The sequence below is a fragment of the Adiantum capillus-veneris genome, chromosome 28, assembly GCF_014529385.1.
Source record: "Adiantum capillus-veneris isolate H3 chromosome 28, ASM1452938v2, whole genome shotgun sequence".
NCBI lineage: Eukaryota > Viridiplantae > Streptophyta > Polypodiopsida > Polypodiales > Pteridaceae > Adiantum > Adiantum capillus-veneris.
The window spans coordinates 84,774,847-84,799,154 of NC_140958.1; the positions used below are offsets into that span (position 1 = coordinate 84,774,847).

Genomic DNA, 24,308 nt, shown 5'->3' on the forward strand with positions numbered 1-24,308 from the left:
ATCCTGTTCAACAACATCACCATATACATACACTTCTTTCACAGTACACATAGGCTCAGGCTCTTGTTCATATGTATTAGATGATACTTCCATGGTATTCTATGCAGTTTCCGCATCATGACAAGGATCTTCTCTTAGACTCAAAGACTCATCACATACCTATAGATAGTCGGCGTGCATAGTGTCCCTCTGTGAGTTGATCATAAAACAATCAACATCTTCATTAACAACTTCACTTGGATTACTAATGGCATAGTTATTAGCTTTAGGTAATTCTGAAAAATTTTCACCCGCTTCTACTTCTGCTTTTGATGGCCCTTCATCCTACTTTAATTTCCAAAGTGCACTATCATGTGAGAAAAAATCTGAAGACCCAATTTAGCATAAACTGCTTCAACTACGATGGCATCATCTTGTAGATCCTCGATATCAACTTCATCCTGAGCTTCATATAACCAAGTTAGCTGATACTCACACGATTCGACCCTGGAAATCTCCTTAGGTTGCTTGAAAGAATTTTGATCACTACTTTGGAAACTGTCAGGCTCACTTTTTCCATCATACTATCTGAAACTAGCATACCCAGATTCAACTATGTCCACGTCTTTAGTATCCAATAACTCGTCTCTCAAATCACTCAAATCTAGAAGAGCCTCTAGCTGGATACATACCGCTATAGAAGCACTCGATTTATACCTTAAATCATCCACATTGCCTTTGTTTGTTGGATGTAAGCTATTCGATCTCAAGATCTAGTACCGTAAAGCTTGCATGGATCAAAGCGTTTGCAGAATCACTAAACTACTGGAAAGAACATTCTGTTATCTCTTGGTACACTGCTTTGAAATCCGAAGCCACAAGTTGTTCAAAAGCTAGAATCATTTGGTCCTCGGGTACACCTCAGCTTGTCATCTCTGCTTCGTAGCATGTAAGGTAACCTTCAAGATCATACCCTGAAAAAATATTCAGTTCTTCATACACAGCATCTAGTGCTATGTCAACAGCTTCGTCTATCCTCTTCTGCTGTGTTTTCTTGGTTTTCATCACCTATAGATACCCTTGTACCAACCCTAGCATATTTGCATAGTCTGGAGTCAATCATCCCATCTTTTTTTTTTCCATCTTCATTGCTCTCACCTCGTTCCAGTTGTTCTCATCTCGTCAATCTCCCATCCCAGCTCGTTTCGCGTCGGGTTCACCAAGTTGTCGGAGCATAAAGGATTCGAAACTTGAACGGCAAGCCGGTCAGCGCCGACGGGCTGCTAGCTGTAGGAAAAGAGAAAGGCAGAAGAAACACCACACCGCACAATAGACTAATAACCTCTTTGAAATGGAAACGAAGCACGAAAAAAATTAGACTTGCAAACACGGATAAGATATGACGCTTGATTGCCAAGGCGGCACCATTAACGCCATTGTTAATTGGATTAGCTGTAGATTAAGGAGTTTAAGCTCCCTTACAATAGGTTAACCCGACTCAACATTGGTAATAGAGAAAAAGCTTAGAAAAACTATGTAGAAGGAGATGGAGAGCGCGTGGTGATCTCGATGGTGATGATGAAGTTCTCTTCTCTCCACTGTCGTAATTGCCTTCAAGAACTATCCTTCCCCTACTCTTCTTGCTCGAAAATACGCTCTATGATTGCATTCCCAAATAAAAACTCTCCAAAAATGTTCTAAAAGTGGGTCTTATAGAGCCCATTGACTATTTTTAGCAAGTTCCATGAGCACCGGACACTTGCCCCTCTCTTTCTCAAATATTGCATGCAAACTTGAGTACGCGTGTCGACCACTCCTATCTCTCCTTCACTGTCCTGTAAGCACCATGGGAATGTCCCCAAGCACTAGCGCTAGCGCTGGTGGGGCTTGGGGCTCTCCCTCAACTTGCAAAATATTTGGGCCCAAGGCCGCGGGACCGAACCCCAACGGACGTGCCTCATCAACACAACAACACACCGAACGACCATCGTCGTCACCAACCAACAATGACCGCGCAGTGCCACCCGCCGCCGTCTACCCCACAGACACCGACCGCGACAGCACCCACAGGGGCACCTCCATGGCCACGCTCGAGAGCTCCAAGGGGGAGGCTCTCGCTTTGTGATGCCTAAGGGACCTCATGCTACAGTATATATAGGATGACTTATTACCCAATTTACCTTATGTGGATTCATTCACGGACACGTGGCACCCTCCCATCTTCTTTCCCCTTTGGTGAATGACAAAAACCTCATTAAACTCAAATTTTTCACCCTCCCTTCATATCCTTGTAGCCTGGTGCTCCAAAATCTAGTGGTCGATCCGTGAAATCCAACGAAAAGCTATCAGTGCCGCCTCCGAGCCGTGCAAACTCCATTGTCTTTGGACTTCTCTGAGCCCGTCAACTGACGCCGCCAAACTGGAAAAAGTTATCTGTATCCATCCCTCGGGCTATTGTCCCAAACTTCCACAGGTCATAACTTGGTGCTCGAGATTCAGAATGGAGAGCCGTCACTTCCTGTTAGCCCCATATGTTGCGCACTACCTCTGAAAACTTGGTCGAGCTTCCAAAACCACCAGATGGCAAATTGATCGAGGCAACAAAACTGGTACAGAAGTAGCCCCTGGTGAAACTTTAACGGGCAATATAACCAGATATCTGATTGCCAATCTGCAAAGACCAACGTGCTCCAGATGATGAGCACTTCAGGCACATGCACTCACTTCATTCCTGATCCTTCCCCAGCAGATGCCCAATCCGGTACAGATCTGCATTCGAACCCAACTTCAAATTGCTATATCTTCCTCACCGTAGCTCCAATTGACGATCCATTAAGATAGGCCTGCAGAGCTCTTTGAGTATTGCAGTTCTAGTGCATAAACTTTCAATTTCATTTCCGACAGCTTCAAACATCTCCACATTTTAGCATTATGAAGACAATTTTAGCCGCATCTAGCATACATTTAGCATTAAGCTAGCTTGTTACCAAGCCCTGATCACTGCTCAATAATCATGTAGACTTTAATTAGACACAATCTGCATCCTTCTGTTCTTTTTCCCATCATGGAACCGGAGAGGCAAGACAACGGTACTTTGATACTTTCATTGATGATTTCAATAGAAAGTCAACGGTGTATGTGTTAAAGGGCAAAATGAAGTGTTGGATGCTTTCAAACGTTTTCATGCTTTTGTTACCACACAAAAAGGGCTTAAATGAAAGCAATTAGAACGGATAATGGGGGAAAGTATGTCTCTAATGAGTTCAACAAGTTTTGTGTGATGCATGGCATTAAGCGGGAGTTAACGACTCCTTATAGCCATGCATCTAATGGCGTGGCTGAACGTTATAATCACACACTTTGCGAGAGTGTCAGATGCATGTTATCCACAGCTAATCTCCCACAAGAGTTTTGGGGAGAGGCTCGTAAATCTGCAGTTCATGTATGCAATAGCTATCCAAATCGTGCTTTGAAGAATGGCATCCCTGAAGAGGTTTGGTCTGGCAAACCTACTTCATATGAGCATTTGTGTGTCTTTGGTTGTGATGCCTTTGTACATGTACCTGTAGAACTACGGACCAAAGTTGGGTTCGAATGCAGATCTATACCGGATATGGAGATGAGGGAGAGATGTTTATAGAATTTGGTAACCTCAGAACATCTCTATTAACATCTCTCCCTCATCTCCATTTCCCATGAAGTTGGGTTCGAATGCAGATCTGCTGTACCGGATTGGGCCATCTCTCCCTCATCTTCATATCCCATGAAGTTGGGTTTGAATGCAGATCTGTACCGGATTGCCCAATCCGGTGCAGGTCTGCATTCAAACCCAACTTCATGGGTATATGGAGATGAGGGAGAGATGTTTATAGAATTTGGTTACCTCGGAACGGGAAGATAGTACGCAGCCGAGATGTTGTGTATAATGAGGCAAAGTTGCTGAACCATGCTACACAAGGTGATCTTGACAAAAAGAAGGTAAAATTTCAGCATGAACAGCCAGCCATTAGCTGAAGATTTTCTTCCTATTGATACCCATTGTGCTACTGTCAGAAGATCATGGACAGCCAATGGATGCACAAGATGGGGCAGGACATGACAAAGAACATGCTGGAAATAAATTACAGTAGCAAGGAAATGCTAAAATCAGCCACCTAATGATGGTGTGAACATTCACATGCCCATAACACTTAAAGAGAGACTCATCAAGGTGCTCATCAGAGACATGTTGTGTATTTTCTGGGTTTATGTGGATGCTTTTGGTGGTGCTTCAGCCTTTCTTAGGACAATCTTTCTTAACGTGACCCTTAGTGTGACATTGATAGCATCTTCCTTCTTTGCCACAAGTGGCTCTTTCTTCTAAAGTTAACCATCCCCCTACAATCCTTTGAGCAGACTTTTCATCAGGTGTCAACTTAGGTGTATCTTGAGATTTGTTCTTTCCATTAAATTCATTGTGAGAGTTCTGTGCTCTAGGTGTGGAAAAAGATTGAGAAGAAGACTGTTATGCTTACCATTGGTCTTACCGTTCTTACCATTTGTTGGGTTCTAAGAGGTACCTTGAGATACTTGGCCTCCTTAGGCTTGCCTTTGTTGTGCTTCATTTCTTGGGCGAGAGCAATCGCCATTGCCGTGTTGTAATCCGTAGGGCTAAGGACTTGAACATCAAACTTGACGTACTCATCTAACCCAAAAAGGAAAGCCTCCTTTCGTTCGACATCTGCCTTGCGCAATTGGACGCCAATCTGCAAAATACGGTTAGAAAATAGACAGGACTGGAGATCCATTTTGCTTGAGACCACTCCATTCTTCCTTTAACCGATCTAGGTACTGTGGTGGCATGAAGCGAGCCTTGAGCTTGTCTTGGAAGTCGACCCAACTGAAAGAGAGGGGTACGCCTTCCTCGGCATGCTCAAGATGCTCAACCATTTGTGACTCTTGCCAAGCTTGATACCAATTAATGGCAACACCTACTAGGTACATGGCAGCAGTCTACTTTATTGTTACTTGTCTTCTTGACACTCGCAAAGTAAGCATTAAATTGATGCAACCAAGAATGAATCACAGAAGCATCCATCTTACCATGATACTTACTAAATGTCAACTTCTCAGTGACTGGGTTGTTGGAATCTGTGTCTCTACCTGTGCTACCTGATGACTCGCCCACCTCCTTGAGGGGCTCGGACTTCGAGGAGAATACCTGTAGGATCAACTCCTTCTAGCTCAAACTCCATAGCCATACGCTTCTCTTTGGCCACTATGCGTTGAGCTTTGCGTACTTGCTCACACTCAAGCTCCATAGTTGCCCTTCGTTCTTCCGCTGCCAAGCACGCTTGCTCACGCTCACGCTCCATGGCTGCCCTTCTTTATTCTAAGGCGCCACGTTGCACCTCTTGTTGTAGCATCATCTCCATCATCGACTTGACCAAAGCCTCCATAGGATTTGGTGCAATCCGTGGCATAGATGGGGATGAGGGAGGATCAGGGAACAATCCTCCTGGTGTAGAAACTTCTTCTTCTCCAACTCCACTCTCATCACCTTCACGCAAAGTATCCATTCCGCTTCGAGTGATGACCATACACTGAGCTCTCGAGTTTTTGTTCAGTGCATCTCGAGTTTTTGAGGTTCTTGAGGTTCTTGGCTTGTAATCTGCGTCTAAGAAAGCTTTTCTGTTACCCAAGCTCAACTCTTCCCTGTGGGTGCACCCCTTGGCCACCTTGCGCTCACACAAAGGTTGCTTTTTCCCACCTCACGTCGATTGGCCTGCCGCTAAGTGCAAGGTCCGCTCTCAATGAGTGAAAAGAGGGATGAGGGGAGGCTAGACAAGCTCTTCTTTCTTGGGTTACCTGCCACTCTTCAAAAACACAGATTAGGGATCGAGACGCCGGAGTGGTCTTGGGTTACGTGCGATCAAAACAAGCAAAAAAAATCTTGTGGTTCTTTCCTTGAGTGATGATACCGAACACTTCCAAAGAGCTCTGATACCAATGTAATGTGTAGCAGAAGAAAGTGATTGTGTACGGCTCAAAATGAGTGAACAGTAAGTGCTCAAGGTTCCTTTTTTTACTAAGCAGAAGGGAGAGCGTTCCGTGCTAGAGAGAGAGAGAGAGAGAGAGAGAGAGAGAGAGAGTGAATGTGTAATCACCAAACAAAGTGAATGAACACTGAGAGTGCAAGTGAATGAGAGTGCTAAGGGGGGGGAGAGAGAGAGATACGACACCGAGGGCCCCTCTCTCTATGGCTAGAGAGGTGTTTACTTTGGATTGCACAAAAGACTGGTACAATGCTTCTGAATGCGATGATCCTCAATGAAGGCCATGCCCACGACGATGGCGACGACAATGATGACGACGGTATCGGCGACTTTGCTATGGCTGAAAACTGAAAGGGCGAACTGCTGGCTGAAATTTGATGCTGCTGAATGAGGTCACTGGCTGAACCTGCTGCTCCTCTACAGTGCAAAAATGAGGCTGAAACGCTGGATGAAAACGCTAGATGAATCCGCTGCTGCTGAGGGTCTTTCTGCTGACGTTAAGGGCTGAGAACGCCAGGCCTTGGGTGCTGAAAACGCTGGCTGAAAACGCAAGGCCTTGGGTACTGAAAACGCTGGCTGATGCTCTGAGAGAACACTAGGGGTTGCCTGTGCACTGGATGCCTGTGCTCGCCCTTGTCTCCTGCCTTTCCATGGCGCCCCCTGGTGTCCTTTTAGACCTGCTACAGCTCAGGTCGAGCAATGTTCCCCTTCAACCCACGATTTGATTATTTATTCAATAAGTGATAAAGTCACTTAAAGGTTATTAGAGGTGGTTCACATGCTATGGGGAAACTGACTTCATGTGGAGGCTAATGCTCATGCTGGGTACTGGGTACTGATGCCAATGATGTGGGTTGTGCAATCAGAGAGTATGCAACTACTCCTAGTGCATGGACATGCACAGCCCGCAAACAGGCTCACAAAAGCGCCAGAACACTTCCTAGGCTGTCCTAAACCCTAGAACTGGGAGTTAGCTTGTCCACATGCACATAGGGTTAGATGTGCACGTGACCCCCCCAAATAACCACAAGGGTCCGGGCCATGAGTAAAAACAACACTCGATCATTCATTCAATACTCCCCTGCAAATAACCACAACGGTCCGGGCCATGAGTATGAGCAAGCATTCTCAAACATCAATTCTCTTCGGTACTCCACTCGGGAGTAAATCACCAATCATTGAAACCAATATTGAAACCAAAGTCAGACAGGTTTAAAACAAATACCATCCATTTCAAACAAATTCTAAACAATATTTTCAAGCACAATTGAAAACAAATGGTTCTCCTCGTTGCGGAGTGGATCTCTAGCTCCCTGCTCCCAAATGCTTCGAGTATTACCTATGGTTTGCAAAAACACTCAAAACATAATTTTGACCCATGCCGCAAAATCCCTAAGTTGCTACTGCAAACCCCAATTTTTCAAAATTGTCGGAATCAAAAATCTGCCTGCATCAATGCATAGGCCTCATCGAGAGGATCAACTTTGACTTCTATTGCATATCCAAATTCTTAACCGTTAAAGAGATTTTTAGAGGACTCTGCAACACAAAACAACGAGCTTTGTAGGGGAAAAACGAACTTCTTCTTCATCTTCGCCTTCTCTTGTCGTTACTTCTTCGTCCAATCCCATAGCTTCCATATGTAGGCTCATGTGGGTCTGGTTTTCTCTCGAGAAAAGGGAAAAAAATAATTCTATAGAATTCGGAAGCGCCATCTTGTTTTGTCTGCTCTTGCAGGACCAGTATGCTTTCAACAAAGTACACGACTGAAGCTCTAATATTACCATAAGGGGAAGGCACCACGTGCCAACAGAAAAGAAAAAGAACAAACAGAACAAACTTTTAGGACTTCAAAACAACTGAACAGAAAGAGATGCACAACACACAAGACGCGGAGTGACGGAATTCCACTCTCAGAGGGCAAACCCTGGCGCCCCTTCTGGTATTTCTTTATATTGCTTCAACACTATGCAATGCCGGTACTCCCTCCTTTGCATCTTCATGCGGAAGCATGCCAGAGAATGAGCCCTTGGCACATATTTAAAGGCCCTGGGCCCTAAAAAGCAGTTTACAGAGGAAAGCTTCTAACTTAGACGCATCTCGTCTAAGAGCTCATGGTCCAAGTCTGCAACCCAAAATCTGCCAGCGTGTAAAACACGGAAATCCGTATTACTGCCATGTGGCAATCTGTCAACGCAAAACGTGGGCTGCTGTGCAGCGCCACGTCATCTTATCAATGCAAATCACGGGCTGTCCATACAATCATGCCACATCATCAGCTGATCGCCAGTCTTCCTTTTGAGTCTGTGTCCTGCTCTATTTTAATGTCTTGGGCTCTTGGGGCCCATCAGATAGGGTCCCATAAGTTGGTAAGGACTCTTTTATAACTTGCCCCACTCGGCAAGGTTCTGTAAGTTGGTGGGAACTTCTTTGCAGCTTCTAGGATTTAGGCCCCTCAGCCAAGATCTGCAAGTCGGCTAGGGTTAGGCTCGGAAAGCCCTAACCCGCCGGGTCTTCAGCAGCTTGACACGTCAGCAGTTTGTGACAGCCACCTTGTAAGAAATTGTCACAAGGTGCAGCCATAAAGCGAGTTTGGTCGTAAGAGAGCCCCATCCTCTCACAGTCACCTGATCCAACAGAGTTCAGCACAACGCCGGGTCTTTGCGCAACATCAGGACTGAGAGCAAAGAGGTCACAGTATACAAGAAGCGGCAGACAAGTCAACAGCTGCCAGACAGAGCACCAAATGAAAGTGAAGAGAACCCGATCCTCTCACAAACACCTGACCCAACAGAGTTCAGCACAGCGTCAAGACTCTGTGCAGCATCAGGACTGGATCAAATAGATAGAAGCATCATTGTCAGAATAATAAGCAAATGCACATGCATCTGCACAGATAGAGACAGATGCAATCTGTGATGGTTATAAAAGAGGATAGAGAGACCTGCAATGGACGAGTCAACAACCGCCAGACAGAGCACCAAATGAAATTGAGCCACTGCAGGAGGTAGAGGCCCCTCTTGAGCAGTTAGATCAGCAGTCTGAGGTGCCAATGACAGTAAAGCCAGAGACACATACAGATCAGAGAGTGCAACATGCAGATGGGAGAGAGCTTCTGCAAGTGGCAGAGGTTCTTCTTGAGCAGTTCGACCAGCAGTTTGAGGCACCGAACACGTACAGCCAAAGGTACATGCACATCAGAGGGTGCAATGGTCAGTGGAGCCTCCGGAGGTGCATTAGGAGGTTCCACTCACAGGGGTGGTCATAATCGAGCACTTTACAAGAGATAGCAGAGTCCCTAGTTCAGCAAGAGAAGGGCTTTAAATATTCTGCTGATTATGCCTCTACTTCAGAAGTCCTTCTATCAATGTGGCTGCCAGCTCATTTCTTTGCTGTAGGCCTGTGAATGTCTTCAGTGGATCCTGTCAGACCAGGACCTCTCAGAGCCGATATATTCTTTACGCACAATTCTGAGACAGGGCCTGTAGTTTATTGGCCCACAGAAGTTGCCAATGATACGGTACAACTTTCAGACGATACACCATTGCTTTTGGACACAGTTAGCAGTCATAGATGCACTGATAGAGCAGACTTTGATGGAGGCACATAGCTTTATGGGATTTGAGTTCTTCTCACACATGATTGCGTGCCAGCTGCATGATGCCTTTGGGAGGCTGGTATGGTCAGATGCTTCCGCATTGTGCTATTCTCACAGGCTTTTTACTATGCCTCTCTGTGATAAGGGATGTTCTGCTTGGTACTCCTTAGTACTACAAGAACGAGAATTTTATAGATATATGTAACAAAAGATAATTAGACATAAAAATAGGAAGCTACTCCTTGATTCAAATGGGTGGCACAGCATGCTGATGTGGAAAACTCCCACCTGGGGCTCCTGAAGTGGCAGTATTGCAATGTGGCAGTAAGACCCTGCAAATCAGTATTGCATGAGGAGAAGTGGGGCTGAACTGAGGTCAGAGACCAATAGCAACAAAACACACACACACACACACACACACACACCCAACCCCACCCCCACTTCCTTCCTGTTCTCCCAACAAAAGAGGATATATCAGTCAACCCAAACTGAGCACCGTTCCTTGGCACAGTCTCACGAAGCTCAAGCAGCGTACCCAGAAGTTAAGGGATGTGGATATCTCAAGGTCTGATGCCAGCAATCAAACTCCTTCAGGCTCGAAGTAACCAGACAGTAACCAGGCTCAGCGAGAATGGATGAAATATTACAGTTTAGACACAGAGTTTAGAGTTTTCATTTTCACCATGAAGGTACAAAACAACAATGTTTCTTATGTTGACACTCTAAAGACAATGCAAATTTACTGCCAGATACTTACCCTAGCCATGACAATGGCCATCTCCATATTGAGGGATTGTTTCACAAAGAGCTCATAATTACAGGGCCGGAAAAAAAAACTCGATAGCCAAGTCTCATTCCATATGCGACTGCAGAAATTTGTAGATTACATTGGACAAAACCCTCAAAGATCACAATTATCATAAAGTGTCCATTGAAACATAACTTGCCTTTTTGATTGTCTCTCTTCCAGATCTTTGGTGCGAAAAACAAGTTTGACCCCCTGCCATACACGTAACCGACCTGCTTCAGCCTTTAAACAATGCTATGTAAGACTTTTTATAAATCTTACCGGTAAACTTTTCAGAGCAGCCGAAACATTTGCCGATGCCGCCGTGCCCTCAACAAACAAAAAGAAATTTGTCACTCCTATCACTTGATGATAAAATAGCCAAGGCAAGATCTGTTCCAATCCAGCTGAGGTGCTTGTGGTGATGCATATCTGCGAAATTGAGCAGCTGTTTCAATTGCCTATGTAGAACAAAAGATTTCACACGAACAATCTACAAATGTTTCACCGTAAAAGCTTGTATAAGATTAAAACATTAGTTTTACACTTTTAAAAGCCACAAAAACTTGTCTATTTGTTGAGGCAGCTGAAAAACAAAACTGCTAATGAATGAATATGAAGTACAATTGTATCAGAGTCCATGTATTCCTGTTACCAGCCAGGGGAGGCGATGAGATTGACTCAGCCGTCATCTTCTCATTTCCATCGTGTGGGGTGGGTGGGTGCAGGACTGGACTATTGGGAATGTTGTTGGATGGATGCATACGGACTCAGGTCTTAAAATTCTTACGTCACTTGAGCGACTCTGGTGTGACATAGTTGCTAAAGACCTTTTGGCCTTTACCACGTTTCTACTTGTCAGTTGCAAACGGCACAGGCTTGCGTCATATGGCTATTGAATTGATTGTGGATCCACGGAGTCCCCCTGGTTAAGTATTTAAATGTGAGAATTCTTTTTGAGAGGCAAAGGCATGGCAAGTTGAAGAGTTTCTAATTCTTGATGATATACTGAAGTGATAGCATTCCCTTCAGGGCGTCTGCGAAGGGCATTTGCTGCTATGTTATTGCTACCACATGTATGTAGAATCCAGAAGTGAAACATAGAGAGAAAGTTGGCCCATCTCATCTGCTTTTTTGATAATTTCATTTGGGTAAGAACGATGATCAGTCTTGATGATCAAATCAACCCCGAGAAGGTAATGCTTTCAAATAGAAATGCACGTACCACAACGGTAATTCCTTTTTCGTAAACAGAGGTATAAATGTGTGCCTTTGAGACGTCTGCTTTTACCGGCTAGTGCATGTCCTTGATTTAATATTGCACCGATGCAACCACTGAAAACATCTGAGTGTACTTTCCAAAGGCTTTCACACATTTGGAACTATCAAAATAGGTTCATAATTTAAAAGGTATTGGCGCTTGTTGAAAGCTTCTTGTTGACGTGTTCCCCAAGTGAAAGGGATTTTAGATAGTGGAGAGGAGCGACTACAGTAGGAAATCCTCGAATGAATCTTCCTAATATGAACAGAGGCCCAGAAAGCTCTGTACATCATGTGCTGTAGTTGATGTTGCCCAATCTTTGACCACCTAAATTCTTAGTCTCTCTTGGTTGTGAGGGACTTTATGGCCCAAATAGAGGCACAAGAGATGGACATATTCCACTTCTCTTCAACAGCAAAAGCCATAACTCATGGAGGAGCACTTTAAAGAACCTCGAGCACCGCCACCGATTGAGGATCCATGGCTATGGCACATATATGTAGAGAGCTTGTACCATTTGCCGCAGCAGACACCCCCATAGGAGCCCCGACCTACATAGCTAACCTTCTTTACTCCATCGATAGTAAAGTGGCTACCGGCATATTTAGTACAAACAAGCAGCCAATCGCACAGGCCTACTGAGTGAGCACCTTATTCATGACGTTGACTCATTTGCTCCTTTTCTTGCTCACCTGTTCAACAAGCATTGGCTGAGGGTTTACCAGTTGAGTGGACAATGCACACCATTGTGCCGATTCACAAACAAGGAGATGTGCTCTATCTGAGCAATTACAAGACCATTATGGTTGGTCATATTTTGGCCAAATTATATGGGGCAGTGCTTGAGGCAGAGTTGAGTTTGTGCGATGAGCGTGAGGGTCTGTGGGCTTCAGGACATAGTTTCCCGGAACAAGAACGGGGAACCGGAACGGGACGGGAACGGGGAGGAGGAGGGGGGGCCGGGACGGGAACGGGAACGGGGCCAGAACGGTCCACTAGAGTAAGGCTTGAATTACCTCCATTCAGCTTAGTCCCAAATAAACTCCTAAACAATCCCAAAACTGTCCCCAAATCTGCGCCCTAGCCTGCCCTAAAACTGCAACAAATATGTTCCCCTAACAGCCCCAAAATCCCACTTTTTTGCCCCCAAATGCCTACTTTTGTCCATTCCGCCCCGCATTTCGCCGTTCCACCCCGCTCTGGTTACACCAGTTCCAGAACGGCGTTCCGTTCCCATCTCTGTTTCGGGAACGGGACTCGTGCGGAACGCCGTCGGAACGTTTGGGCTGTGTTCCCCCCGTTCCCTCTTACACTGCTTCAGGAAGGCCTTCTCTACCATAGTTCATGTCTTCACCTTGAGATATTTTGATTGAGTAGGTGGCACGTGCACATCTACACATCTAACCCTATGTGCATGTGGACAAGCTGTAACTCCTACTTCTAGGGTTCAAAACCTAGGAAGTGTTATGGCACCCTTGTGAGCCTACACGCAGGACGTGCATGTCCAAACACTTTAGATCGTTGCATACCCTCTTATTGCACGTGGCATAGCCAGTGTCTGCTAGGAGGAGTTATCAACTTACTTATAATTGACATGTTGCATTATTTTATGAAATCGTGGAATGTCCACCAGCCATGAAGCTGCTTGACCCAGCATTTAGGACCTGCCTAGGGTCACCTCTTCAACCCAGGTCAATACCCTGTAGTACAAAGTACCCAACAGCACCCTAGGGTCACCTCTTCAACCCAAGTCAATACCATGTAGTACGAGTACCCAGCAGCACTAGCGTTTCCTCTCCACCAACCGCCTTCAACGTTTTTCAGCCATCAGCCCATCGCGAGCAGAAGTTGCAGATTTCGACCCATAGCCCCAACGTTTTTGCAAGTCTCAACACTAAATCCTAGCGTTTTCAGTTTTCGGCCTACAGCAAGATCTTGTCAACACCTCAACATCTAGGACCATTGTATCAACATTTGTGCAATCTAAAGCAAATACCTCTCTAGCGATAGAGAGGGAGGCCCTTGGAGGGGGGTTGGGACCCCATCCGATGTTAAATCTTCTTTCTTTCTCTATCACTCACAGAACCGTCACTCACAGTATCACTCTCTTCTCTCTCTAGTCTTTGCACATCTCTCATGAAGTAAAAGCAACTCTCTCATTCAATAAAAGGAAACTGAGTAGGTATTGAGCACTCATCCTCGGGATTCACCATTAATCACTTCCGTGCACATTACATTAGGCCAAAATGCGGCAGGAGAAGCTATGTTGCTGCTTTATGGACTTCCACAAGGCATTGACACGGTACCAAGAGAGTATGTTAGGTGCAGCAAAATGATTGTTTGTGCTTTGCTCAAGATGAGTGCTCCGAACTTTGCTCAAGGTTCCTTTTGTTCTTATGGAAGGGAGAGCCTTCCGTTCTTAATGAGAGAATGCTATGATCACAAACAAAGTGAATGGACACTATGCGTGCAAGTGTATGAGACTGAGAGATAGAGAAAGAAGAGAGATACGACACCAGAGACGTTGTAAAACCCTCCTCCGAAGGCCCCACTCTCGTCGGCAAGAGTGGTCTACTTATGATTGCACAAATTGGTACAATGACGATGCAATGGACTAATGCAACTTGGGACTATGCCGATGACGACGACGGTGATGACGACGACGACTTTAGGGCTGAAATCTGTGGTCTTCTAATTGCTGAATTTCGGGATTGTTTCGGTGGCTGAAAATGACTGTTTTGGTTGCGTTTTCGAGGGCTGAAAATGGGGATCCTCTGCAACCAACTAGGGCTGAATCTACTACCGTCTTCAAAGCTGAAAACGCTGCTGCATCTGATGCAATTGAGGCTGAAAACCAAAAACGTTGGGGCTGCCTGCTGGCGTTAGTGAAAATGCTGAAATTCTGGTACTGCTAGCGATGATCTGGAAAATGCTAGGGCTAAGTGCTGATGGCGATCAAGCAATCTGCAAACGCTAGGTATTGGGGAGGTGCTGAGGAAGTCCAAAAACGTTGGGGTACCTGTGGCGAGGATGGAGACCAAAAACGCTAGGGTTGATGGGTTCTTGTTGAGAAGGTGCCTGTTGAGCGGGGAGCTTCTGCTGCCTCTTCTGCCAGAAAGTGCTAACTTGGGTTTGCTTATATATTAACTTAGCAAAATTGCCCTACCTACTTTTGTTGGAAAGTCACTTAAAAATAATAAGTGAAAAATGTCAAAAATAGGGAAAATAGGCTAAATGCACTGGAAAATTCCCCTAACTAAATCTGATGGATTCTGAAGGGAATACTAATGATCATGCTGTGTGCAACCAGAGGATATGCATCTATGCTAAGTGACTGGGCATGCACGGTCTACGAATAGACTCACAAGAGTGTCAAATCACTTTTAATCTAGACTTGACTGGACTGACTGAACCCTGATTATACTGTAGCTTGTCCAGGGACACGTAGGGTTGGATGTGTCACGTGACATCCCCTCCTTTTCAAAGTGAGGTACTGGTACCGAACTATATGGCGTCGAGGGAGATCGCCAATAGCGGTACTTGAACTTCATAAAGGTCTGCAACGCTTGCTTCTTTGGGCCGCGCCAAAAGCGACAGAGTCTTCTGAGGCTCCTTCGATGCTTCAACTTCATCTAGAGTCATGCTTCTTTCTCCTTCAAGAATCTCCATGGCTGAAAATTCCTGAAACCATTTCCAACACAAAACCATGAACATACCTATTCCATGTAAAGTGAGTGGAAAAAATCTTGTCTTCCTCAAAGACTGTGCATGCAATGTAGATGAACAATTAGACGGAGTGTCAAACCGTTCAACACACACGCAAACAATGAGATCGAATCTTTCTCTGCGGATCTAAAGCAATCAACTGTGGCAATTCACAACGGAAATGCCCATGCTTGGTGCTCATACTGTCATGTGCTCTTTCTACAAATGTGTCATGCCAAGGAAGAGACATGGAATGTGACTTCCTTTAATGTATACTTTTCAGCTTTTCATGAACAATCCGCATACATTCGTGCTCATTCATGAGTGAAACGTGCTCAAAGTACAATATGTCATGCCTAGGAAAAGGGATCACATAAAGACGCTAACAAAAATACAGGAAACGATCACGAATGAAACACTCGAACAATGCGTGCGTATCAATCATGCAAACACATAATACTTCCTGTAAGGGTTCTTTGGACCTACGCTCGAGAGCCAAGATCACTTCTTCCTGAATGATCGAATCGTCCGTGGGGGTTCTTTGGACCTCGACTCGAGAGCCAAGATCGATTCTTCGTGATTGATCGAATCTACAATGAGGTTAGCTTCGCTAGAAAAAGCATCAACTAACACATCATCCTTGTGAACAATCACATCTTCTTCATGCAAGTCATCATGCTTATCTTTGTCAATCGAATCATCATGCTTATCATAATCATTCAAACCATCATGCTACGCACAATCATGCAAATGCTGTGTGTCATGCTGTGGAGAAAAAGAGACTGAGAGAGTCTCCTTTTCCTAAATCCTTTCAATCTTGTCCTGCATATTAGCAATGAGAGATGAAGAATGAGCAATGTCCTCTCCATGAATGACAATAGGAGAATCACTGTCGGCATTGAGAGTTATAGTGTTAGCCGAAAAATTCATGAGAGCGTCATTATCACGAAACCATCGAATGCCCAAAATCATATCACATCCTGAGAGAGGAGAAACAACGAATCTTCTAAGTCTGTTGAATTGCAAACAACACATCAAGGCACTCCTCCGTGATGAGAGTGTCCATACCGAGACGAAAGCCAGAGACCTCGATAGGAGATCTCGGACTAACTTCGAGGCGGGCTCTCTCAACAAGAGAGGAACTGATCACATCATGCATACTACATGGGTCAAACAATATGACAAAACGGTGCCCTGACGTACGACCATAACATTTAATGAGAGAATCATCAACGGGAGGGTCCTGAGAAACTTGGGGCACACTCGTGTTATCATTAATTGCATTGACAAAGGAAGTGGGTTCTGTGGGTTCTTTAGATTCATTCGATTCAAGCTTAGGATATTTTCTTTTTATGTGATCCTTAATGTGACAATGAAAACAACGACCTTCCTTAGAATAAGTGCTTTGCTCTTCCGACGTGATGTATCCTCCTACAATTCCTTGTGCTACCTTTTCATATGGAGTAAGCTTAGGTTTAACAATTGTGTTAGCCTTACCCTTAGATTCATTGGAAGAAATCTTTTCTGAGAGACTGTTGGAAGATTGATTAGAAGAGTTACCATTCTTACCATTCTTATCGTTCTTACCGTTCTGAGAAGTCTGCGAGGTACTTGTGGAAGTTTTGTTCTCCTTGGGCTTTCCCTTGTTGTGCTTCATCTCCTGTGCGGGAGCAATCGCTACCGCCTTGTTGAGATCGATTGGATCGAGTACCTCGACATCGTACTTGATATACTCGTCCAATCCAAAGAGAAAAGCCTCTTTGCGCTCATCATCCGATTTGCGTAATTGAGTGCCTAGCTGCAAAACACGATTAGAAAAAGACATGAGTGACATACCATTTTGCTTGAGAGAGCGCCAATCGTCCTTCAATCGTGCAAGGTACTAAGGTGGCATAAACCGCGCCTTGAGCTTGTTTTGGAAATCAACCCAATTGAAAGAAAGGGGCGTGAATCCGTCGGCTTCCTCTAGGTGCGCGGCTAACTGTGCCTCTTGCCATGCGTGGTACCAATTAATGGCATCACCGGCAAGGTACATAGCTGCCGTCAAAACTTTGCTATTTCCTGTCTTCTTAGTTGTCGCAAAATAAGCATTAAATTGATGCAACCAAGAATGAATAACCGTAGCATCCATCTTACCGTCATACTTACTGAAAGTCAACTTCTCTGTGACTGGATGGTTGGAATCCGCATCGTGGCTTGCGCCACTTGAGGAACTCCCACGATCCTTGGGTGGTTCGGTCTTCGAGGCTAGTACTTGTTGAATCAATTGTTGAGTGCGTAGTTCTCGTTGAGCCTCACGCTCGATCTCCAAGGCCGCTCTTTGAGCTGCCTCTTCCGCCTTTCTTTGTTGTTTTCTTTCTTTGCGCGCGTCGCGCTCGCGTTCTAAAGCAAGGCGATTTGCTTATTGTTTGTCCATCATGGCCAACATCTACTTCACCATTTCCTCCATAGGGTTTGGTACACTTGGTGGCATAGATGGCGAAGGGGGAGGGTCGAAAAAGTCTCCTGGTGGGGAAAAATCTTCGCCGCCTCTCTCATGCTCATCTTCTTCTCCACAAGAGAACGCCAATTCTTGAAGAGGCCAAATGCCTCATACTTGTGCTACAGATAGTATACCCAAGTAAAGCGGCTAAAATCATCCACCAGCAACATGAAATAGAGAGCCTTGACGAGGGAAGGGGTCTGCATAGGTCCAGTGTCCTTAAAGATCAGTGTGAACCAACTCAAAAACAGCAATGGCTCGGCATGTAGCAAGCCTCTAAATAGATTCTCGATGTTGCTTCCCACGAATGCAAGTAATGCATTTCCCATGCTTACTCCCAACATCTGGTACGCCTGTAAGCATCTGCTCACGAAAAGCTGCAACGAGGCTATGGGCTGATCTATTGTCGATGTCTGCAATGGGTTCAAAACTAAAAAACGCTAGCTAATCTGAGGGCTGAATCTAGAAACGCTGATCTGCTGTCTTGGGCTAAAGATGCTGATACTGATGGCTGCACATGCAACAATACAGTGAGCGCTAGGGCTGAAAACTGAAAACATTGGTGTCGATGGCTTGATCTAGTGCAAAAACGCCGGAGATGCTGAGGTATGCTAGCTATGGTGGATGAAAGAGAAACATAGTGTCAATGCATGAGTGTGTGTGTAAGCAAGATTATCACTCAAGTGAATTAGGTTCCAAGATAGAATTAGCTTGGACTCATAAACACAATCCTGAGTATTGACTTAACTTAGCACAAGCTCACCATGGACAAGCATGTAGTGCAAATGAAGTTGTTGTTTATTCATTCATGAAATGAGCTTTAAGTAGCTCTACAGCCTTGCTCCACAGTATGTGGGATAAATCCACTCTCTTCTCCTTGACTCACACCTTAGGACAAAGCTCACACTTTACAATCCTCCCCTTGAGGTTTGGACTAAGACAAGATACTGAAGATGCATGATCCACACAGGCTAACAAAAATCCACATAGGATGGTGATATCCACACAGGAAAATAAAGTCCACAAAAGAAAAATCCACAAAGGATGGTGATGTCCACACAGGATGATAAGATCCACACAGGAAAAAGTCCTCCCCTACAAGTAGAGAGTCTGCATCTTCAAAATGGGTCTTCATAAAAGACAACGTTGCTCTCGTCTTCATCCTTTTTGTCTTCTACTATGTGAGCTAATCCTCTGTCAGGTCTCTTGCCTTCGTTGCTTCTACTGTTGCTTTCAACTGCTTCATGGTCCGACTTTGTATCCTCCCCTCGAACGAGTGCTTCTGTCCCCCTTTTTGTTGTGCAATCAGGCTTTATTTCATGCGTCATAATGACATGCAACAATATGCTAAAATATCCTATGAAAAGGTTTATGCAAAAATTAATACTCTCTTCCATCTTGGTCATACTCCGAGAGCCCAAGCATGAGGTGTTTCTCATACACTTTGTCACAAAATCTTCACACATGGAGAGATTTTAGTAATTTGGAGACTCTCCAATGCCAATGTCTATCCCATTACAAAAGCACATAATGTCATCCATGTAGACAAATACAATTACATACATTGCAAGAAGTTGTTGTGCTTGGCTGTAAGATTTCAATTTGTACTTTGGAATTTCCCTTCGATGTGAAGCTCCTCTTCACCGTCGGTGAAGCCCCTCTTCACAGATAGGGGAAATAACTCTTTGTTTTTGCTTTTTGATGCTCGAAAGAACTCCCTCTTTGAAGTTGTTGAAGTGGGTGTTCAAGCTCTTTTGAGTGCTTTGGGGAATCTTGATGAAGCCTTAATAGTTTGAATGCCTCGACTTTATGCCTAGACGAGCATTCGGTGCTCTGCAGTGAGAACAGACTCTAGTGGCCTTGGAGGCTTTTGTAGGCTTGCCTTGGAGCCGGTGCACAGGGTGGGAGCACCCCCTTGTGGGAACCAAGCCTTTGGCTTCTTGGGCGCGGGATCCCGGGCTAGTGCCAGTGGGCAGGGCGGGCATGTCGGGCAGGCCGGGCACCTACCGGGCAAGCGCGGGCAGGTGGGCAAAAGATCGGGGAGGCGCAGCCAATTCGGGCAGTGGCCAATCGTCCATGGCCGGTCTTGCACAGATGCTGCGATTGGGAGCAATGGTGAGCGTCTGGCGCGACCGGAAGTTGATCAAAAGGGGCTCCTGGTCCGGTCGGACCCGAAAATTTCATGCAAAGCGGTTTGCCGCGAGCTTGAGATCTGCTAGTGGGCGCCCATGCCTCTTATGGTGTGGCCCCTAACGGTCAACACCCTATAATAGGATTGCTTCTCGCGGGTCCACCAGAAGGTGTGAGCATTAATGCATCAACTTCACACACACACACACACACACACACACACACACTAAACAAAGCTGATGAGAGTTTTTCTGCAGAAAATCCAGAGGGTGAGAGTGTTCAAGAGGAAATTAATCAAGCTCTAGAATGTGCATATAAAGTGTGATTTGAGCATGGAAATAGTCGGTAGAGAGCTCTTCAGACAAGCTATGCACACACACCAATTGTAAATGCCAATTTTACTAAAATGAGGAGCACATTTTGAATGCAAAATGCAAGTTTCTAATGACAAATTAATGAAATCTTATGCTAATTAATCTTCCAATAAGCCAGTGAGTAGTGGCTCAAGAGTCTTTAGCTCAAAAACATGCTCATGCTAGCCAATGGAATACTAATTAGGCATGCGGTATGCAATAGAAGAGCAAATCAAATGGATTTATCTAATGATGATAGAGTAATGCTAATTGCACTAACACACAAATGTATAACAACAATCCTAGCTAGCACACCATGGCTCTGACACCAAATGTTAGGAATTGGATCGTGCTAGCTATGGTGGATGAAAGAGAAACATAGTGTCAATGCATGAGTGTGTGTGTAAGCAAGATTATCACTCAAGTGAATTAGGTTCCAAGATAGAATTAGCTTGGACTCATAAACACAATCTTGAGTATTGAATTAGCTTAGCACAAGCTCACCATGGACAAGCATGTAGTGCAAATGAAGTTGTTTATTCATTCATGAAATGAGCTTTAAGTAGCTCTACAGCCTTGCTCCACAGTATGTGGGATAAATCCACTCTCTTCTCCTTGACTCACACCTTAGGACAAAGATCACACTTTACAAGGTACTGCGGGTACTTAATGCCGGTGCTAAGGGTACTGACTTATGCTTGAGAAGTGACCCTTAGGGTTGCTTCTATATGAAATTAAAGCTGGGTTGGGCAATGCAACTAACAATCCCATGATTTCTAAAAATGTCACTTATTGATGAGTTAATAAACTCACTTATAAGAGGTGCTTCACATGCAGGTAAATACCTAGGTTGGGTACTATTGCAACTATATGGGAACACTCCCCCGTGCGTACACCTCGCAGACACTTACTGTGCTCATGTGCAATCAAAGGGCATGCAACTACTCTAAAGGTCCTGGACATGCACGTCATGCGTACAGCCTCACAAGGGCGCTAGAACACTTCCTAGGTTGTCCTAAACTCTACAAATAGGAGTTACAACTTGTCAACATGCACATAGGATTAGATGTGCACATGACATGGATGTTTAGAGCAAGATCTTCATGAGAACCGACCCCCTAGAATTACCGATCATCTTGCAATTGCACCTTCATCTCCTACCGCTATATATTAAAACTCTCAAAGTGCTATTGCTTTTGCATATAATCCTATTGTTCGTGGTCGGACTAAAGAAGATAATGCTCATTACATTGAGGATTACACTGAGGATGGTCATTATCTGCTTCGAGTATTGTCCCACCATTACCAATCTTAAAGATCTTCTCACCAAAAGACGTTGACTAGATTATCTTCTTCAAGATTGTAGAGTTGGACCACCCATCTGGCATTGAAGAGGCATTGGAGAAATGTCATCAACGAATGCTAGCATCCTGGTTAGCATGGCATGGTTGTACGGCCAAATTGGCCCTGCATATGCATTTTGGTCCATTTACCATATTTTTTGGTCCATTTACCATATTTGGTCCGTTTGCCTCATTTTTGGGCTTTTTGTCATTTTTGTACAGTTCTCAGTCACCTTTCCGGTATAAAGGTAACCCTCTACTCTCATTCTCATTCAGCCAATTGTATGAGCATTCTCTCCGGTTACTGAATTATTGCACTTGAGTCATTCATTCTCTTCTCTCACTCTCTCGTATTTGTCTCGTCTATTTGTTGTCCTCGTCTCACTCCTGACAAAGGGGCTTTAAGGATTCCACACAGCTAGCCATGGCAAAAGATAGAGGATCATGGTATGCACAAGAGACACACTGGTTCACAGGTCTGCCTGCCACCATTCTAGTATGACGAGGAGGTCCCACACAATGAGAAGAACAAAGTATTGAGGCCGACCTGTGGCAGCTACACACACAAGAGCCATCAATTTCCCAGCCTCTACCGTCAAATATACTAACTAAAGAGAACATTTCATGGGCACCTCGGAGATGAATGTATACGGACCTAGATACATGGAAGCGTTCCTATTACATGGTGCCAGCAGTGAGTAACATCACATCTAGTTAAGATCGACGTGGACAAAGCAACTCAGATCTCTAGAGACCGGACCAAGAGGAAGCAGTGGAATGTGAGAAAACTCTGTATGCATATGCCGAGCATACTCTACTGTTAGAGACAGATATGAGTTCGGCCTCTAGAAGACATTAATGCGTCTTCTCTCTCTCTCTCTCTCTCTCTCTCTCTCTCTCTCTCTCTCTCTCTCTCTCTCTCTCAAGCCGTGGAATGTGAGGAAACTCTTATGCAGCCAAGCATACTCTACTGTTAGAGAGAGATATGAGTTCGGCCTCTAGAAGACATTAACAAAATCTCTCTCTCTCTCTCTCTCTCTCTCTCTCTCTCTCTCTCTCTCTCTCTCATAGTTCCTAAACCTCAAAGTTTCTCTTCTTCTTCTTATTTTCTCCACCCCACTTTTAATTTCTGCACATCATTCAGAATGTTCATTTAAGTACATAGTTATTAGTTGCTATTTAAGACTATACAGATGGTTCAGAATGACAGGCATTTCATGTTTGAAGTCAGAGGACTAACATTGAGAGACAAGAGAGGACCTTGGGGCCAGCATTGGAAAGAGCCCGGTATTGCCACCCAGAGCGGTAAGGAAAGGTGGGATAGGGGCTGCGATGAAGGGGATTAGCACAGGTGATGGTCGAAAGGGATTGGGCAATGGTGGGTGAGAAGCCGGGCAGCTTGGCATCGTCATCGAAGCTGCCACGATCGATGTTGCTTCCGCCTCGCCATTGCAAAGCAAAAGCAAACGCTGCAAGCGCAAGCGGCAACAGTGTTAACAAGTAAAGAACCCTGTAAGGTGAGGACGACGAGGAAGATGGTGAAGAAGAAGCTGACACAGGAAGCTTGAAGCCTGCCATAAATTCTCTCAGTGCATAGCACTGGCAAGCTACCAGTGCTTTAGCAGGCCAACAATCGTTGTCGGAAAACCACGCCTGGAGGCTGGACGTTTCGGAACGTCCGCCCTTCCTACCGGCAGCCGGTTGGGAACCGTTCAATGATTAAACAAGTTTGGCTTGCATGGTCTATCGCATTGCTTGTTATGAAGGCTTCGTATCATCTCTCTTCATAACTTTTGCCAAAAGCTCTACGACCTCGCAACACATTTTGCATTGACGGATATAAAGGGAAAACTTTCCACGTCATAATTTTAAAGATGGGGGAGATCTATTTTGTGCATGGGGATGCTTGTGCCCATCAAAAAAAGAAAAGACTATATGTATGATACATATGTATACTGTGGAGTGGAGTAGGCATCGATCTCCATATTTATAGTAAGATTGCTCTCCATATTTATAGTAAGACCATAGGGAATGTGTCCTTCCTCCATCACTTTAATCTCCTTCATTGTTGAAGGGGGTCGTATGCTTCTCGTCCAATGTTGAAGAGACTCTTGTATTATAAAAATATTGTAGTTGCAAAAGGAAGAATCCATTGCCGTTGATTTTATGTAAGTTTATGATATTCTAAATTTACATGTTGTGGTGTACTCGCCATGTATCCCTTCATTAGACATCGCAAAAGTTTTTCGATCGTGTCATCTTCACCTACTATCTTTTTAATAAAGATGATGTACATTCATTGGTTATATGATGAAATCTAATTCCAAGTACTTTTGTGATTACAAAATTGAAATACAAACTATAAGTGTACCATTGCTATTGATCATATGCATAAAAGCACAGCTAAGAAAATTAAAATACTGAATATAAGTGCACCTTTTTTGTATTAATCATATGCATCAAAGCAACTTTAGATGGACCGGCTCCTAAACCTTCCATTTGTTGTTCCACCACCTGACCTCTAGTAATCATCAAAGCACAAACTTAAGTGGATCGACTCCTAAACATTCCTTTCATTATTCACCACCTATCCGCTAGTATGTGCTTTGATAATATACCCCATCAAAGCACAAAC

The 24,308-nt window shown here is 44.6% G+C and overlaps 1 protein-coding gene across 2 annotated transcripts in view; it reads right to left on the minus strand.

Moving 5' to 3' along the window:
* LOC147420795 (glycosyltransferase-like At2g41451) overlaps positions 1-23,433 on the minus strand; it is a 132,774-nt gene extending 109,341 nt beyond the window's left edge. The window contains exons 1-4 of one of the 2 annotated variants that reach the window (XM_086503961.1): positions 22,934-23,433; positions 10,682-10,831; positions 10,560-10,612; positions 10,370-10,478 (exon numbers count right to left, since the gene is read on the minus strand). In XM_086503961.1, the coding sequence (XP_086360087.1) occupies positions 10,370-10,478; positions 10,560-10,612; positions 10,682-10,831; positions 22,934-23,251 (630 nt within the window). In that variant the 5' untranslated portion in view covers positions 23,252-23,433. The remainder of the gene's footprint in view (positions 1-10,369; positions 10,479-10,559; positions 10,613-10,681; positions 10,832-22,933) is intronic. The other variant, XM_086503960.1, reaches the window with a different exon arrangement.
* Positions 23,434-24,308: the final 875 nt, after the last annotated feature.